The sequence below is a fragment of the Acinonyx jubatus genome, chromosome B4 (assembly GCF_027475565.1).
Source record: "Acinonyx jubatus isolate Ajub_Pintada_27869175 chromosome B4, VMU_Ajub_asm_v1.0, whole genome shotgun sequence".
NCBI classification, from domain to species: domain Eukaryota; kingdom Metazoa; phylum Chordata; class Mammalia; order Carnivora; family Felidae; genus Acinonyx; species Acinonyx jubatus.
In genome coordinates, this window is record NC_069387.1 from 20,683,270 (window position 1) to 20,702,553 (window position 19,284).

Sequence of the window (19,284 nt, forward strand, 5' to 3'; positions counted from 1 at the left end):
CACTCGGAATTGCTTCCTCCTTTGTGTACCCGTAGATACATACACACCTCTATAGTCGTACTTTGCACGCTGAATTATGCGGTAATTTGTGTATGTGTCAGATTTCAAGCACCTGCCTGAGAGCCCCCTGAGGGCAGGGCCACATCTACTTCCTCGTCCCTCCTCTCAGTGGACAGCTAATACATAAGAGGTGCTCCATAATGACATCCAAAATGACAGCCAAATGAAGGAGAAATACTGTCACTGCCCAACATGGCATCCAATCATGTTTTAGAAAAATGTCCCTTAATTCTTTATTGTTCTATGAAGTAGTTATTTCTGCTCCTAAGGTCAGCATTATTAGAGTTTTGTCCAAGATCGCTCAGGTCCACAGCTGCTAAACATCCCAAGCAATTTACAGCTTCAAACGTTTAAATTGTAATGAGAATATCACTTTTAACATAGAAGATATTCATAGAGAACAATATGCCATATGGCAAAAGGATATTACCCAAGAGGGCCTGCCGTTGCTTTTCTGAAAATGACAGATGGTTATGTTTATCACAGGATTAACTTCATCAGCAAAACTTTACTCCCACCCATTGAAAACTAATGCAATTACAGAAATTCACAAAACTCATACTCCTGGCAGCCGTGTCAGTCTTATAAACGGCCGTACTTGTACTTACTTGTTAAAAAGGTGATTGTCCACCTTTATCTTTGAATAGGCTTTGAAGTCATCTGGCATCAGCATAACAGGGATTTGAACATGGCTCAGTTCATTGATCTAGAAAGATACAGAGCAAAATGACACAGGTTAGAAATCTCTCCGCGGGAAGTGCTGGACTTGAACACACTTCTTGGGGAAAAAACCCGGTGGAAACGAGCACCTCCCACCCCCCACCCTCCTCCTCCTCCTCCTATCCCAGATCATCTCTCTTGCTGCCCTCCTCACTCCCTCTGCAGGCTTCACTACCGCCCCCACCTCACATCCGGCTCCGACTGCTCATCTCCCCTTCTGCTGCTGGGTGTGGGCACCGACCCCCCCCCCCCGCCCCCAGGTGGCAGCGACGAGGGAGGAATTCTGGAAGGTGAGCCCTCGTGGCCACCTGGCCCTGCTTCTCCCATGTATCTCCCCACCTCCTCTCCAGAGCCTCAGCCCAGAGCTTCTCGGATTGCATGTCTAAGACAACTTCTCCCCGCAAAGAGAATGCTATCCGACAAAGAGGGCTTTTTAATTTCTGACATACAGCTCTGTTGAATTAATGAACAGGACTATTTCTTTACACGTTTGGGTACCCAAAAAACGAACACTGTCATCTGTGTGATCTTTACCTTTCTTACAGGAACTAAGTACTGGGGCAGGGCATGAATGTACCAAAAGAGAAGCCTTCATGAAAGAAGGGAAAGGGACATAGGGCCCCAGGGCTAATGGGTTTCAAAGGCGTCAAGAATAAAAATAAGGACGCGGTTGCAGACGACAAAGGGTTGGATCAAGTTCTAAGTTCCAGCGAATGGCAGGGGCAGCTCTGACACATAACTTGGGAAAGGCTGGACTTTCTCTTGGTAAATTATTTTTCTATCTTGGTTCCCGAGCTATACGTCCCTTGTTGCTACTAATGAAAACCCCTCAGAAGATTTACACCTCCAGTAAGTGGAAGAGCCTCAGAAGGGTTCTCAGTTACAAAAACAAAACAGAACAAAGGGGGAAAACTGAGCGCTTTGATAAAGCAGAGTGGTTAACACATGGCTGGGATCATAGAATGGAGAGAAGCATCTCCAAGATGGCTTCCTTCTCCTAACAGGAGTTTAATCCATTGGGAATGAGAGGACTACCAAGCAAGCATGAACGGATGGGTTTCCCTGAAGACAGGTATCAATTTCGACACTTAGTTGGGCCACAGGAAAGCTGGGGAGCTCAACCACACACTTCGACATTAAACAAGCACCTTTGCAGGAAGCAGAAGTCGCCTCCTCACCTGAGGGGAATATTTGCAAATGGCGCCTGGGGGACGGCATCTGGGGACAGCATCCCCGCCACAGGCCTCCAGGAGCCCCGCGGGGCACGAGTTCACAGACAGAGGCAGAGTGGGATTCTGCAGAAACCAAAATTATTCTCAAGACTTCAGCTGTTAGAATGACCAGATACAGAAAAGGAAACGAAAGCCATGTGTAAAATGTATGAAGAAGAAAAAGACAGGCTGGCAAAAATGAGTAAACTACGGGACTTTCAAAATGACCAATCAATCAGGTTGAAAAGGGATCCCATAAAACTTTTACAAAATGAAAATTATAGGGGCATGAAGGACTCTACTCCCGAAATCACTGTTGCACTATCTACTAACTTCGATGTCAGTTAGAAAAAAAAAAAAAATTATAACTGATGAACTGGAATCAGAACAGAAGGCCCCGAACCCAGGGCCCTGGAAGCACACTGGGTAACTGGTGGACGGGAGGGTAAGTCTGAAGGAGTTCCCCAGAACACCACAAAGAATGAAAATGCAATATATAAAGGAATGGGTAAGGAAGAAAAAACGCTGACGGCAGGGGGTTTGAAGGGAGTCAGTGAAATCTTAGAGGAAAGGAACAGAGAGTATGGGGGAAGAGACAGTGTTTGAAATAATAAAGTTGAAAATGTTTTCACGGGGCGCCTGGGTGGCTCAGTCGGTCAAACGCCCGACTTCAGCTCAGGTCACGATCTCGCGGTCCGTGAGTTTGAGCCCCGCGTTGGGCTGTGGGCTGATGGCTCAGAGCCTGGTGCCTGCTTCCGATTCTGTGTCTGCCTCTCTCTCTGCCCCTCCCCCGTTCATGCTCTGTCTCTCTCTGTCTCAAAAATAAATAAAACGTTAAAAAAAATTAAAAAAAAAAAGAAAATGTTTTCACAACTGATGGAAGTTATGCAACTATGGATACATGATACCCCATGTACACAAAATAGTCTAAGAAGAAGTCCGCTCGTAGACACAGTGTAGTTAAGCTGAAGATCCCAAGAGCGGAGAGAAGAAAATTGGCCAGAGGGAAAGGACAGAACACAAGGAAGGAATGACAAACAGACTGACGGCCAACTTCTCAACAGCAAAGCTGGAAAGCCCCGAAGACGGTGGTCTACCTTCAAAGTGAAAAATACTGTGTACATAAAACTGTGTGCTGCGGTGTAATATAAATATATATTTGGGCTATTATTGGGGTTCCCGGCACAAATCTAAAACCCCTGGAATTTCCAGAGTGATAGGATTATCTTTTGCCACTCATCAGGCACCCTGTTTGAGCACGCCTGAATTTATGCTAACGAGGTGACTCCGGGTGAGGCCCCTAGAGAGCCAGAGAGGATGGGGCCGGTCACCAGAAACGCCAAGTAAGAACAACTTTGGAACTTTCAGCCCCGCTCACTGACCTCTGAGAAGGGGAAGAGGGAGTTGCTAGAGATTAAGTTCCATTAAAGCTCTTGAACAAGAAGTGCTGGGCTTCTGGGGGCGGTGAACACATCCACGTGCCTGGATGTGGCAGCACACCCCAGGTCCGTGGGGACAGAAGCTCCAGCGCTCGGGAACCTTCTGGGCCTCCACCTATGTACCTCTTTGCCTGGCTGTTTATCTGGATCTTTTATCACATCCTTCATAGTAACCTGGTAAATGTGCATACGTGTTTTTTACATGAGCCGCTCTAGCAAATTAATCAAACCTGAGGAGGGGGTCAGGGCATGTCCGATTTACAGCCAGCAGACGAGAAGCACAGGTGACAGCCTGGGACATCTGAAGCAAGGGCATCTGAAGCAAGGGCAGTCTGTGGGACTGAGCCCTTAACCCGCGGGGTCTGATGCTGTCCCCGGAAAGGCAGTGTCAGAATTCACTGCTCTGTAGTATTGGAAAAACCGTATGTGGGATATCCACTAAAACTGTCTTCCAAAAAGAAAAAAAGAGCAAAATAAAGGCTTTTTCATAGAAACAACACCCGAGAACTTACCGACAATGGACCTCACTAAGGGAACTTGCAAGTCTTTGAAGCATTATTATTTAGCCTCTAAGGGTATAATTCAGAAAGGAAGTGAAGTAAATGTTGTGTGCGGAAGGTATGAGATACAAAAAGAATTAGTAAGCAAATAAATTTGTAAATATGAAGACAAATATAAGTATCACCTTTATAAAGTAATAACGCTTAGTTCTCGGGATCAAAATAAACAGTAACAACAGCAGGTGAGTTGGGAAGCAAAGTGACGGTGCCTGTTGTATTGTTCAGGAGGGTGAGGCAACTTTAAGTATTGTAACATTTAAAAGGCAAACATTTAAAGTAGAGAAACAGAGTATATAGCTTTCAAACTAGTACAAAGTGGGGGGGGGGGCAAGAGGGGTGGAAAGAATACGAAAAGAAATAAAACTCATTATTTTTAAAAAGAGGAAAAAATGCTGGCACCTGGGCTCAGTCAGTTAAGCGTCCGACTTAAGCTCAGGTCATGATCTCGCGGTTCGTGAGTTCGAGTCCCATGTCGGGCTCTGTGCTGTCGGTTTAGAACCTGGAGCCTGCTTCAGTGTGTCCTCTCTCTCTCTCTCGCTCTCGCTCTCTCTACCCCTCCCCCGGTCGCACTCTGTCTCTCAAAAAATGAATAAACGTTAACATTTTTTTTTCTTTTTTAAAAGAAGAGGAAAAAATAAACACTGCAAAAATGGGACAAATAGAAAGTAAGTGATGAACAAGTCTGGATAGAAACATAATCCCAATAAGCGTAAGTGGACAAACAATTAAAAATAAAGACTGTCAAAATGAATTAAAAACTACAGGCTATATGCAAGAGAAACACCTAAAGCATAACTCAAAAAGGTTGAAAGGAACAGAAAAAACATATTAAATAGTACCGAAAATTACTGAAAAGCTAGCTTACCTTTACTAACATCGGGTAAACTAATAACTTTAAGACAAAAGCATTATTAAGGGTAAAGAAGGCCTGTACATAATGATAAAAGGCTCAATTAGCCAAGAAGCTAGGATTCATATTTTAAGTACCTCATTAGTCTGGAATTATACAGCAAAAATTGTTAGGACCTCAGGGAAAATGGGCAACCCCTTATTACCGAGAAAGATTTGAACATGCTTTTCTGATAGTTCAAAAAGCCAAAAGAACTAAGAAAGATAGAGATTTTTAGATTTTTTTTTCAACGTTTATTTTTTTGGGACAGAGAGAGACAGAGCATGAACGGGGGAGGGGCAGACAGAGAGGGAGACACAGAATCGGAAACAGGCTCCAGGCTCCGAGCCATCAGCCCAGAGCCTGACGCGGGGCTCGAACTCACGGACCGCGAGACCGTGACCTGGCTGAAGTCGGACGCTTAACCGACCGTGCCACCCAGGCGCCCCTAAAGATAGAGATTTTTTTAAACAACATATTAAACAACACTCATTCAATATATGCTCTTCCAGGTGCTTGGGATATGTTATTGAAAACAGATTAAGATGCCTGCCCTCCTGAAGCTTACATCTGAGTGGGAAGAGTCAGTAAATAAAACATAAACTTAGGAACATAAATTATCTACTATGTTAGAGGACTATGGAAAAAAAAGAAAAAGAGCAGGAAGAAAGGGCTAGGGAACGCCCATCAGTGCATGAGTGGGGTCCCCGAAGTATTTTAAATAGGGAGGGTTGGAGTAGACCAAGGTTTGGAGAGAAAAGGGGTTTAGCATTCCAGTGCAAAGGCCCTGGGGCAGGGCATGCCTGATATGCTTGGGACATGGAGACCCCTGTGGCTGGAGATTACTTGAGAAGAGAAACAGGAAGGGCTGAGATCACTGGAAAGACTGGCTTTCACTGCCAATGATACGGGAGCTGTTGCAGGGTTCTGAGTGGTAGAGTGTCGACATTACTTAACTTGGGGTTTAAAAAGATTACTGGAGGGGTGAGGGTGGGCACAAGTATGTGACAGGGAGACCAGTGACAGCAGTGTAGGTAGGAAAGGGGATATTTTTTGAAAGTGGAGCCAACGTCATTTCCTGAAGTTCTAAATGTGGGGGGTAAGAAAGAAGCCAAGACCGAGGCCGAGGCCTTGGCCTGAGCAATTAAGGGGACAGATTTGCCATCATCCAAGGTGGGGGGAGAATTCTGCGTTCCTTCTCATGCTTTTTGCTTTCTGAATCATGTTAAAGAAATGCCTGTTGTAAAAACTGCGTGCTTCAACAATTTTTTAATAACGACAAAATGGAAAACATACACGCAAACTATCAGGCTACTTACAATGTACATATATAAAATGTTATGCACTGCAGATTCTCAAACCTTAGTATGATCAGATTAGAACACCCCACCCGCATTTCCTGATCCACTGCCTTTTTTTTTTTTTTTTTTTTTAAAACACAATTGCTGGCCAGCCAGCTTCCCAAAGATACCATGTCCTTGAAAGGAATGTAGCATAATCTGAGCTGAAATCGCGGACTCCCTCGAGCTAGTCGTTTGCACGGTATCTCACAGATGCTGAGTATCTACCACATTCCTCTGGAAATTCTCAAATATCCTTGACACTCCTGGGAAATGTGCTGCAGTGCCCCAGGGCACCTTGGCAGAGTTTGGGAAGTACAGATATAAAATACAGCAGCAGATGTTTAAAATGGCAAATGATATAATCTAATTCTAGAATGAAATCATCAGAATAATCCCTTAAGATTCATTGTAGTGGATTATAATTTACAAGCACTTTATATTCATCCCAAACAAGCTTCATTACAACCACCCGTTAATCCTTAACCTGCATACATGGATGTTCTATCCAGATAGTTTTCTTGATAGAACTCTGTATCAAATGCATTTGTGCAAGGCCAAATTACCATTCTGTTCCTTTCAAAGTATTTCAGTAACTTAATCAGAAATCACTTTTAGCCTACTGTATACTATATTACTAGAATCTCCTTCATGTTACTGTCCATGTATGAAACTGCCACTTAACAAAAACACTAGACTAATTTTAAGAATTTTCTTTTAAGTTTATTTATTTGGGGGTGGGGGATGGGTAGAGGCAGAGAGAGACAGGGGGGGGAGAGAGCCTGGTGTGCAGCTTGAACTCACAAACTGTGAGATCATGGCCCGAGCTGAAGTAGGACGTTTAACTGACCGAGCCACCCAGGCACCCCATCACTAGGCTAATTTTAAATCATATATTCTTTCCTACTCATTTCACTCAAGTATCTTAAATAGAAAACAATTCTCAGTATATCTGTGAAAAATTTAAAAACGTGTATCTTTACACCAGCACTGGAATACCAAAGTTTGGAAGCAAGAGAAGCAGAACCGAAAACCAAGTCTGGTGAGGAGCACAATTAGAACAAAGCCGGATGATAAATCGGTTTTTCGGGATCTTGTGCAAACCAAAGAGTGTCCGTAAAAACAGGATGTTTACAGGGTGGCAAAGGGCAAGGTGAGGAGCAATCACTTCACATCGCGTTCCCCAAGTTATGCAGAAAAAAGCTGGAGGGAACATAATAATAAGATTCCTATCACAAGCTAGGTTCTGCGTGGTTACTGAAAAAGCGAAACCGGATTTGGAAGCAGGAGCAACCAAATCCCTGCATTCGGACGCCTCAGGCTGTTGGGATCAGAACTGGCAACGGTATCTGCTTTAGAAAGAAAGCAGGAAGTGCCAGCCGTGAGTGTCTGCTCTGGGCTGAGCGCTGCACAAACGCCGCGTTCACCCTCGCGGTGCCTACAGTCCAGAGGGGCACGCACATCTATAGAGAAAGTGCACACGTGTAAAATTCAAACAATGACAAGTGTCGGGAGAGGGAAGGACATCAGGCTGGGAGCAAGCATGACAAAGCATAGACGGGGGCAGGAATGATGGAAGGAGCTAGACTTGAGCAGAAGGCAGGTGGGAGGGTTCCGGAAAGTAGGGTCACAGGTGCAAAGGCCCTGTGGCGGGAGGAGGGCACAGTTAACTAGAGAGATAAAAGGTTAACGTGTGAGGAAGGCAGAAATCAAGAGGGCACGTGACAGGATGGGGCTGAACAGCACGCAAACAAGGGCTGTAAGAGGCTACTGTGGAACTCGAGGAGAGGCTAGAAGCCGGGCGAAGCGGGGAGGCAGCAGACACAAAGGAAATAGATTCCGCTGACACTGAGATGGTAAAGACATGGACTTGAGTGAGTGGAAAGACCGCGATTCCGTTTACCGAGAGCATTTTAGGAGGAGAGTTCAGTTTGGGACTTGTTAAATCTGATGTGCTCTTCAGATGTCTTAAATGTTGACGTCAAGGTGGGCAGGTGGCCACGCGGCCCTGAAGTTCCCAGGGGAGGCAGGGGCGGGCGATAAAAATACGCATTATCTGTACATGAGACAGGAGTTCTTCCTCGGGAGTCAAGGAAGGAAGCTGGAGAGCAGCGAGCGAGGGCAGGAGGGTCTAAAAGCAGCCTTGAATGCAGTCATCAATGGTTAACAGCATGGACAGGCGGATGAGCCTGCAAAGGAGAAAGGGAAGCGCGCTGTCACCTCGCGGTGGGAGTTGGGCTGGGGGGATCCAGGGCGGGCATGAAGGAAAGGGAGGTGGGGAGGTGGCTCCTCTATCAGGAGGGGTAAAGGGAAGGGGTTGTGGGGAACTGGCCGAGTCTGAGGGAAGACAGCAGTTCCCGGCCGTGGGAAGGAGGAGCCGTGGCCGTCGACTGTGCGAGAAGCAGGCCGGGGGGGGGGGGGGGGGGGGGGGGGGGGCGTGGGAGGTGGATTCAGAGGCCTGGAGAGAACACCGAGAACTTGAAAGACTGGCCACAGAACGCGGGAGAAGGAGTCTGAAGAGGGAAATGGGGCTGGGCTTCCGGGCAGAGCTGGGAGTCCATCTGTGGTCTGTGATGGTTAATTTACAGGGAACCAAACGAACTCATGGGGTGACATCCCGGGCAGAGCTCGGCCTCAGGGTGCGGGTGCAGAGGCGGAGGACGGCTGGGGTCCTTCAGGTTCAAGGTTTTGGTTAGTCGAGTGTGACATAAAGAGCAATGGAGTTCCAGGATAACCATTTGGACATGGGAAGTCACTACAAAATGCTCTCTGACCAGAGTTTTCCACGATGGTTGACACGGGTCAGGGGTGGGCAGCACGCACACACAGTGAAATACAAAGCAGCAGAGAAGAAATATTGGGGTCTAGAAAGTAAGTGCCACAGGCACTGAGAGCAGGTGCTGACAGCTCCTGGGAGGGAGGCAAGCTCGATGTGGCCCTAGCCGGACGAGGAGATGTGACTAGTGTTTCATTTAAATGTCTGGAAAATGCATACTTTTACTTCTTGCTACAAATCCCAGCTTCACAGATCAGAGCACGCCAGGATGTGGGGAATGTTGTACCTTCATTATTAGAGAAGAAAAGAGGTAAGAAATGAAACATGATTACGCTCACTCCTTGGTTTACATACACTCAAAAGATGAGGAAATTAAAAGAGAACCTTAGAGATCCTAGCAAGTCTCTTGTTTTGCAGATTACAACGTATCCTGGTATGTCTATCCCTTTATAATCGCGTAGCAGCCCGATTCTGGGTTATATCAGACAGCTACTTTACGAGCATTTTATCTTTCATTCACAATAGCTTCACGTTTCCTTTGGGTTTCTCTTTTCCCCAGAAATTCTCCCCCCACAAACCACTCGGTCAGGTTTTGAGTAGCTAGATTTCATGACCTGTGAACAAACGCTTCACAAACCAGAGGACGTACCATTTAAAAGCTTTTAATTAGTAAACAATGTTTTTTCAATAGTGAGCCCCTATATTATCTTCTTCCATAAGCACATTTTCTTTTGTTGCCACATGGGCTCACCCATACACAAAATTCATCGTTTTCATCAAAATGTATTTAATTATAGGGCTGCCCAGTAACTGAAAGGCTATTTAACTTCCTGGATAATTTCTCCTTTAGTCTGACATCACACAAATCAAAATATATCCTTGTTTCTAGTTCACATTCTTCAGCTCATGGAGGTAATGACAATGAGCTATTATCTTGAATAAGGTTAAGTTAATCCTGTTTGTTAATTTCTATGTTCCACACAGAGCTTTGGGTTGCTAATGCTCAGATTTCAGGACAAAATTCTTGGGTTTCAAAGCCTTCCGTGGGAGAAAACTTTACCAGTTTGGCATTCTATCTGCCCCAACCATTCCACGTGGCCCACCGCGAAACTGGTAACGAAGGTAGCCATGATTATCATCACCACGAGTTTACGTCTGCTATGATTCGTATTTAACAAAGCATTTGCACAGTTTTCTCTTTTCTAGACACTTACCTAGGGGACACAGATACATAGCTATAATTGACATACGCTATGTAATATTCATGAAAGGAAATAAAACAATTGTGTTAACTACGTTGAAGGAAGGAATGACACCCCCCCCCCATAAAATTAAGCATACATTATGAAATCCAAATAGTTTTAACTTTATGGAGATAACAGTGGTTTTGGAGCTGACGAAAATTTTATTGGGTTAACTAAACAGTACACCGAAAGCACTAGCTATCTCATTAAGGCCACATTTAAAGTTCCTCGGATTGCAAATACTCAATAAACTCTCACAACAGAAATGCGCTCATACGTTATGCTTGTGAAGTGCCGTAAAACCCTGGGTGGCGAGTCACTCGTTCTGCGAGTGTTCCGCAAGACGAGCAACCATTTCTAATCAATTTTAACTGGATAAGTGAACGAGGTCTTGCAAGAGGAGTAGTTCGTGACATGACACCGAATGCCACGTGATCACAACTGAGCCAACGGCTCTTCTTTCTCTCTCTCTCTCTCTCTCTCTCACACACTGCGGGATTGTGGGTCATCGTCTCCCATGCTCTGATGCTCAGTCTCAGGCCGTGGTGTTTGGCAGAAATCAGTGATTTTTCAGAACGTCGGAAGGCGCCAACAAATGGCACTTGTGTGTTTTGTCACTCTAAAGCACCTATGGACAGTCCTTTGCTTTTCATACAAGAGGAAGCTTAGGAATGCTTGGCTTCATTGTAGGTCAGGCTGCCTGCAGATATAGACCCTTTCCTCTGCCACCTTATTGCCAGTTACATTAAATACGGTATATTGCAAGTTTATTAGTACTGTAGTCAACATTTGTGTGAGCGTATACAATGGCCCCCACGCAGAAGAAGATTCTATTGAGCCAATAGATGGATGGCGGTGATTCCGTTAGCGACAGTGAAAGTCGTCCTACACAATAACTCTCTCTTGTCTCTCCCACACCAGCCACAACGGTTTTCAAAGGTAAGTGTGGGTCAATTTGTTTGTTTTTCTTTATATTTTGTATTTTATTATCTCGTATTATATTACAGTATTGTAACCATTTTTGTGTGAATATTTTGGGTTGTGGAACGAATCGTCTGAGTTTCCATTATTTCCTATGGGGAAATTTGCTTTGATATACAGGTGCTTTGGATTATAAGCAGGTTTCCAGAACAAATTACACTCGCAAACAAAGGTTTTATTGTAGTTCACAGTTGTCCAACCACTTCGGCAAATATTTTTTCATTTTCTATGTGTACTGACAGTCATATTCATGGTCCTATAAAGCTCAATGGCATAAAAGTATTGTAAATGCCCCCATGCGGCCAAGCTATAGGATGCGTCCCCCAGGGCCCTGGGAAGGGCCTCGTTTCCATTTATGCCACACAGTCACCCCCAAAACAGACAGGTGTGGACAAGCTCTGCTTTTCCACTTGGCCATTGGGCACCAATATGGACAATGCGGGGGTCCGACATAAGGCATCAAATAGGGGTGCCTGGGTGGCTCAGTCGGTTCAGCATCTGACTCCTGATTTCGGCTCAGGTCAAGATCTCACAATTCGTGAGATTGAGCCCTGCGTCGGTCTACGTGCTGACAGCACAGAGCCTGCTTTGGATTCTCTCTCTCTCTTTCCCTCTCTCTCTCCCCCTGCCCCTCCCCTGCTCATGCATGCTCTCTCTCAAAATAAATCAACAAACTTTAAAAAAAGACAATAAAGAAGTTTTGTTGTCAGCTTCAACAAAAACCATAGAAACCAGGGCAAAGGGATGCAGAGAGGGTTAGTACCAAGGTTTAGGACAAAGTGTCCACATATAAGTCAAGGGTGGGGGAGAGCAGAGAGAACATGTGTAGAGGGGAGTGGTGAAGGAAGAGGATGGGGAGAGCTTCGAGGTCGAGGCTCACCTTTGCCTCCCTCTCTTTAATACCTGGTATTAACCTTGCTAATACTTAGGGGACACCACAAAGCATCACATTAAGCACTTCAGGTACAGTATCGTATCTGACCTATGCAACAAAGTAGATACTACTGTTATCCCCACTTTCCAGATAAAGAAACTGAGGGTTAGTGAGACGAGGCAAACTAACCCAGCCTGCTCAGGCAACTCACTTGAGTTACCTCAAATAGAAAATTCAGACAGTGGGAACGGGCTGACCCTAAGATCCTTTGGAGCACCTGACCGCCTATGAGGTCAGACCCACAGCAACTTCCTAAGATGTCCACTGGGTGTAGGGCTTAAGAAAAACGGTTCACCTGAAATTTAAGTCTTCCACTGCGTCAAAAATTTCTAAAAGATTCCTTATTTTTTTAAAAAGGGGAATAATTAAATGCATATTGAGAATGAATTATTAAACGTATATTTAATTGAATATGCCCCCACAGTCTGCTACAATTATATCAGCTATGATTTCAGTACGTGCACTCTAAATTTGGAAAGACCTATATCGCTGAAAAGCTATCACGCTTCTGATAATACTTGTCACTTCAAAAAAGGGAAAGTAAAAAAATTCCTCAAACCTCCCCAAAGCACAACAAATTAGAAACGGAAGGATACACAGTTGATTTCCAAAGCAATTACTTACTCAAGCACGTTTGTTTAATAATCGGTTTTCACTCAGTCAAGAGTACACGCACAGAAAGACACCCCCGCCAAAGAACACCTCTCACGTGGAGATAGAGATATTTAATCTGATTAGGATAGACAGTCACTAAAAATTATGCCATATTGAGATGGAATAGGGGGTAGCCGAATCTACAGGCATAGGTGGTGGGTGGGAGCTGTTTTCAGAGCAGCACACCCATCTAGGACTGGGGCCAGACGGGATGGCAAGAGTGAGAATTCTTTTTTTTTTAAAGTCTATTTATTTGTTTTGAGAGAGACAGAGACAGACAGAGCGAGTAGGGGAGGGGTAGACAGAGAGGGAGAGAGAGAATCCCAAGCAGGCTCTGCACTGTCAGCACAGACGTGGGGCTCGAACTCATGAAACCGTGAGAGCATGACTTGAGCTGAAATCAAGAGTCGGACGCTTAACAGACTGAGCCACCCAGGCACCCCACGAGTGAGAATTACCTTAAAAGGCCATTTCATATATCCCTCTTCAAAAAATCTCCAGGGACACTTGGGGGGCTCAGTTGGGTAAGCATCTGACTTCGGCTCAGGTCATGATCTCACGGTTTGTGGGTTCAAGCCCCACATCGGGCTCTGTGCTGACAGCTCAGAGCCTGGAGCCTCCTTCAGATTCTGTGTCTTCCTCTGTCTCTGCCCCTTCCCCTCTCTTGCTCGATCTCTCTCAAAAATAAATACATATTAAAAAAAGTTTTTTTTTTAAATCTCAAGATACGTATTGAAGTGGGCTTTCTTAACCTCTTACCCAACCTTCCGACCACCTAAATATGAGTGCGCATTTAAAAATACAATTTGGGGGGCGCCTGGGTGGCGCAGTCGGTTAAGCGTCCGACTTCAGCTCAGGTCACGATCTCGCGGTCCGTGAGTTCGAGCCCCGCATCGGGCCCCTGTGCTGACAGCTCAGAGCCCGGAGCCTGTTTCAGATTCTGTGTCTCCCTCTCTCTGACCCTCCCCCGTTCATGCTCTGTCTCTCTCTGTCTCAAAAATAAACGTTAAAAAAAATTTTTTTTTAATTAAAAAAAAAAATGTCCTCTTCCCCTCCATATATCCCTTCACGACAGTATCTCAAAATAGATACTATCCACTTAGTGGACTCATCTCACACACACACACACACACACACACACACACACACACGCAATTCCTTTGTGACTCTGGTTAATAAGCATAGAAAGATCCTTCCCACCAAATAATTCACTGTGAACATTTCCGCCCTAGGGTTCATTGGCTTTTGGAAGTGAAGGAGTAGAAAACTAAAATTCCTACTTCCAGGAGGTAACAGTTGAAGGTGTTCGCAGAGATGATGGAACAAATCACAGCTGGAACTTCTGATGCCTTCTGTCTCTCTTGGTTCCACAAACAGCAGGGCCACTTAAACGTGAATCAGAACCTTCACCGGTTTCCCCCCAAAGGTATACAAAATGACCTCAGGCGAGCTTCTAAGAAAACATTTTCTGCAGTGTGAAAGGTCATCGAGACTGTACTTCCCTCCCCAAGCTCTTCCCCAGGGCAGTCTGCGCTCTCCGCTTCTGGGGAGGGTGGGGATCTTGACAAGGAGCAGGGAAGAGGGACCCAGCTCTGAGAGTTGTAACAATAAACTTTAGCAGATTAGACAGGCTGTCTGGTTGACATACAATTGCCCCAATTAGGTGTTAATACCTATGTTGGGCCCCCTTCCAAATGCCTGGGAGTTGGCTTCTAAAAACTTGTTACATTTATTAGTTTGTAAAATGGGGCCCTCACCAGCAGTTTATATACCAAATATATATATCAAATATATATATACCAAATATATATCAAATATATCAAATATATATACCAAATATATATCTTATTTTATGACTGAGATAGCAATCAGAATGTCCTTAGAATAAAAAAAATATCATAAAGGCATCATTTTCCCTTTCTTTTACTGATTTTCTTAGTAAATTTGGGGGACGGGGATGGAGGGGAGATTGCCTAAGATTTTTTTAATCTGATTTTTACTGTCTATTTGATACCTAATTTGTAATGTCTTATTTCCCATTAGAAAAATATCCAGTCACGGGGCACCTGGCTGGCTCAGTCAGCAGAGCATGCAACTCTTGGTCTCGGGGTTATGAGTTTGAGCCCTGCTTGGGGGTGTAGAGATCCCTTAGAAATAAAATCTTAAAAAAAAAATACCCATTTACTTGAGCACCAGCTCTCAGTTGGAAATAATTTTATATAAATCTTGTAACAAATATAGCTTGAAATAATTAAGAATGTTAAAAACTGTCTCAATATGACTCAAGGATGTAGCCCTCGCTGGGAATGGTGTGGCTCTCATTATAACTCAGACTGCAAACGGAACAGGAATTGAAAAGTCCAGAGGGTTCAGAGGGGCAGGCAGAGCAAATTAGAGTCAATTACAGACGTAGGAAAAAACAGGCAGCTGCAAATGTTTGTGAAGTGTATTTTTATTTGTCTTGAGGCAAGAGGTCAATTTTCCACAGCTGCTCCGTCACTATTCATTAAAAACTATTTTTTAAAACTTAATATCTTTGTATTTGCAGAGAGGACAAAATAAAAAATGCAAGCGTATTTTAATTAAAGCCTGCTTTTGAAATGGGAGCTATCTTCAAACGTCTAGACAAATAAATGCTTTATGTGGATGAGCCCGATAAAACCGCTCCGATAGCAAAGCTGAGTAGAGACACATCGAAGCACAAAGGTCTGTCACCCCAACATCTATAAACTCAAAAGCCCAAAGTAATACACTTACGGGCATTTTTTTCCTGTCGCACAAGGATCGTTAAGTCAATCTTCAGATAAACGGCTACTTGACTAAAATGAAAATGTCATCAGAAATATTTAAACTCTTGGTTAGAATCTTAATTTATAACATAGGCACAACTACCTACCATCTGTCAACTCGGTATCTGCGAGCTCAGACTTCTGATGGGTGTTCCTTGCCGGCTGGCCCGATGCCAGCTTCATCCAAAAGAATGAAGTCATGCTAAAATTTTACCTCTCGTGAACCACTGAATCCGACATGAAACTATTAAATAAAGGCCAAAATTTTACAGGCTTTTTACAGAAGTGGCACTGGCTTTAAAACCTGCAAGGAAAATGTTGCCAACGAAAACAAGACCCTGCAGTGGGAACGTGGTCTGTCCAAAAGGACCCGGGCTTGGAGTCGGGAGACCTGCGATGCCACTCTCTCGCCACCTAACCTTGAGCCAAGTGCTCCAGCTCTCTCGATCTCGTTTTATACTTTAAAAAATGAGTTTGAGGAGGCAAGGGATTGCAAACGATGTGCTGCTTGGCCCAGAGAGGGATTTAGAAAATGCTTGAATTTAATTACCAATTTGTTTTTTCAGGCTTGCGAAAATTTTACGTACAGATTTGGGTTTCTGGCATCTTTGAAAAAACAGCAAGGTCTGGCATCTTGCCTGGCATCATCTGGCGTGAGGACCAGCGGGGACGCACCCGCTGGCAGGGCACAGGTCCCACCACACCCTACAGACATCACTAGATGACCTCACTCATTCTAGGGTTTCAGCCACTGCTGGGCTCCGATGTCTGCAGGGGAGGCGGTCCCACAAATAAAAGTGAATTGCAAACCAACTTTCCAGAGGGGGTTTCTTAATTCCTAGAGGAAACGGATGACCTCATGGAGTGTTTTACTTATACAGGTGCAGGCAGACAGGGACAAAGGTAGGAAGAGAAGCCCACAGCTCCAATATGAATAATCAACGGCACTGTATGATCTTGGTCCTTCACCGAAATGGGCACAAAGACATGGAAGGGATGCTAAACTGAACCTGTACACCTGCAGTTGCCAGTGACCATGTCTTCATCCCATCTCCAGAAGGTAGCATGGTTGACAGCCAGGAAAGGTGGGATCAGAGACAAGAGCCATGTGGAGATGACATCATTTGAATTCCTGGACCCAGTGGATCTTTTTTTTTTTTTTTTTAATGTTTATTTATTTTTGAGAGAGAGAGACAGAGTGTGAGCAGGAGGAGGGGCAGAGAGGGAAGGAGACACAGAATCTGAAGCTGCCTCCGGGCTCCGAGCTGTCAGCACAGAGCCCGACGTGGGGCTCGAACTCGCGAATCGTGAGATCCTGACCTGAGCCAAAGTCGGATGCTTAACCGACTGAGCCACCCAGGGGCCCCTTGGACCCAGTGGGTCTTAAGGCAAGCCTACCCCTGTCACCCATCACAGAGACCCAAACCAATCAACCCTTTTAAGTTGGTGAAAGTTAGGTTTCTGCCACTTATGATTGAAGACATTCAAACACGACACTCAGGGGCACCTGGGTGGCTCAGTTGGCTAAGCGTCTGACTCTTGGTTTCAGCTCAGGTCATGATCTCAGAGTTCATGAGATCAGGCCCCTACATAGGGCCCTGGGCTGTCAACTGCTTGGGATTCTCTCTCTCCCTGCTCCTCCCCTACTCAGGCGTGTCCTCTCTCTCTCTCTCTCTCTCTCTCTCTCTCAAAATAAATAAATAAGCTTTAAAAAAAAAAACCCAAAACCTCAAATACAACACTTATATACTTAGTCAAGGTCAAATGCATATAAATTTCATTCGTTGGGGGGCATGAATACTAGCAATGGCACAGCATTCCGAGAAACTGACCTTGAAAGTCAAATGAACAAATTTTACTTTTATGGTCAGATATCTAATATGGCAACATAATTTAATATTTCCTGGTGTCTTCTTGTATATTCATCCTGCAATGAGGACATCCTAAATGTACAGAGTCCTTGGTGGACCATGAAAAAGAAGTTTCCCTGAGGCACTGGAAGGCACCATGCTGACGCAATTCTGGCAGGAGACCCTAACTCCCACACCCCTTTGGAAGTGGGGCCTGCCTGCCTAGCTGGAAGATGGGAGGAGTTTGGTATGTAAGACAGCTGTCTCACTGGCATGCCCAGGGAGGACCAATCTGCTGACAAAGTAAGCAAGGACATGGTCACGCATTGAGAAAACCACTCACTCACACACGTGATCAATGAAACCTACAAGATGATGGAGAAGGGGGTAGGCAGGTATATAGTTCAGCCCTTGTTTTTTTTTGAGAGAGAGAGAGAGAGACAGAAACAGAGTGTGAGCGGGGGAGGTGCAGAGAGAGAGGGAGACACAGAATCAGAAGCAGGCTCCGGGCTCTGAGCTGTCAGCACAGACTCCAACATGGGACTCAAACTCACGAACTGCGAGATCATGACCTGAGCTGATGTCAGGAACTTAAATGACTGGGCCACTCAGGCGCCCCTAACCTTTTATTATTTTTAATGTTTATTATTTATTTTGAGAGAGAGAGAGAGTGTGCGCGAGCTCAAGCATAATGGGGGAGGGGCAGAGGAAGACAGAGAGACAGAGAGAGAGAGAGAGAGAGAGAGAGAGAGAGAGAGGGAATATCCCAAGCAGGCTCCATGGTGTCAGCACAGAGCCCGACATGGGGCTCAATCTCACAAACCACGAGATCATGACCTGAGCTGAAATCAAGAGCTGGGCACTCAACAGACTGAGCCACCCAGGCGCCCCAGTTCAGTTTTTTTTTTTAAAGGATTTCTTCAGGAAACTTCCTAGTTGGGAACCTATATTAAGATTCCAGGAGGGAAGCACTGAATTCCTGATTCTGTCAGGAATGGACTTTTGTTTTTCTTTCCGTGAACAGAACAGAGGATCAGCTTGTTTTATTGCCACAACAAGAACAATATGAGGAAGGTTAGCATCATGAAGTTTTTATAGCTTTCCTGGATCCCTGTTTTAAGTGACGAACTGACCATGCATTTTTATCGCCTTCCCTTCCAGAAACCCTGCTAAAATGATAATAAAGGAAGTCAGAGATGGAAAAAACAACCATGACAAAAGAAAACTGGACCGCAGACAACACTCGAGGAGAAAATTTGAGCTAAGTTTTAAAAGACAGAAAATAGGGGCGCCTGGGTGGCGCAGTCGGTTAAGCGTCCGACTTCAGCCAGGTCACGATCTCGCGGTCCGGGAGTTCGAGCCCCGCGTCGGGCTCTGGGCTGATGGCTCGGAGCCTGGAGCCTGTTTCCGATTCTGTGTCTCCCTCTCTCTCTGCCCCTCCCCCGTTCATGCTCTGTCTCTCTCTGTCCCAAAAATAAATAAACGTTGAAAAAAAAAATTAAAAAAAAGAAAAAGACAGAAAATAGAGCACTGTTCACTGATGTGAGAGGAGAGAAAGCTGCCACCGGCCGCTCAGCTCGCGTGGATGCAGAGGGTCTGACGCCTGGAGTTCAGGAAGCAGAAAGCGTGTTGTCTGTTGCCAGCCACTGTTGCACCCTGGGGGAGACAGGGGATTGCGTCTTTAGAGACCTGTACCCAAGAGGCTTCAGAGTTGGGAACGCCGGGCACAGAGCGGGGTGAGCTGGGGCCCAGGACGAATGGAAATCTCCATTCTCACCATCGGGACCCCAGCCCCCACCCTCTGCTCTGCTGTGATCATGCTCGGCCACTCCCTGCG

The 19,284-nt window shown here is 45.2% G+C and overlaps 1 protein-coding gene across 2 annotated transcripts in view; it reads right to left on the reverse strand.

Annotated features, from left to right (window-relative positions):
• PIP4K2A (phosphatidylinositol-5-phosphate 4-kinase type 2 alpha) overlaps positions 1 to 19,284 on the reverse strand; it is a 189,353-nt gene that overhangs the window by 69,924 nt on the left and 100,145 nt on the right. For both annotated transcript variants that reach the window (XM_053225381.1, XM_027073613.2), the window contains exon 2: positions 669 to 766. In XM_053225381.1, coding sequence (XP_053081356.1) covers positions 669 to 766 — 98 coding nt within the window. The remainder of the gene's footprint in view (positions 1 to 668; positions 767 to 19,284) is intronic.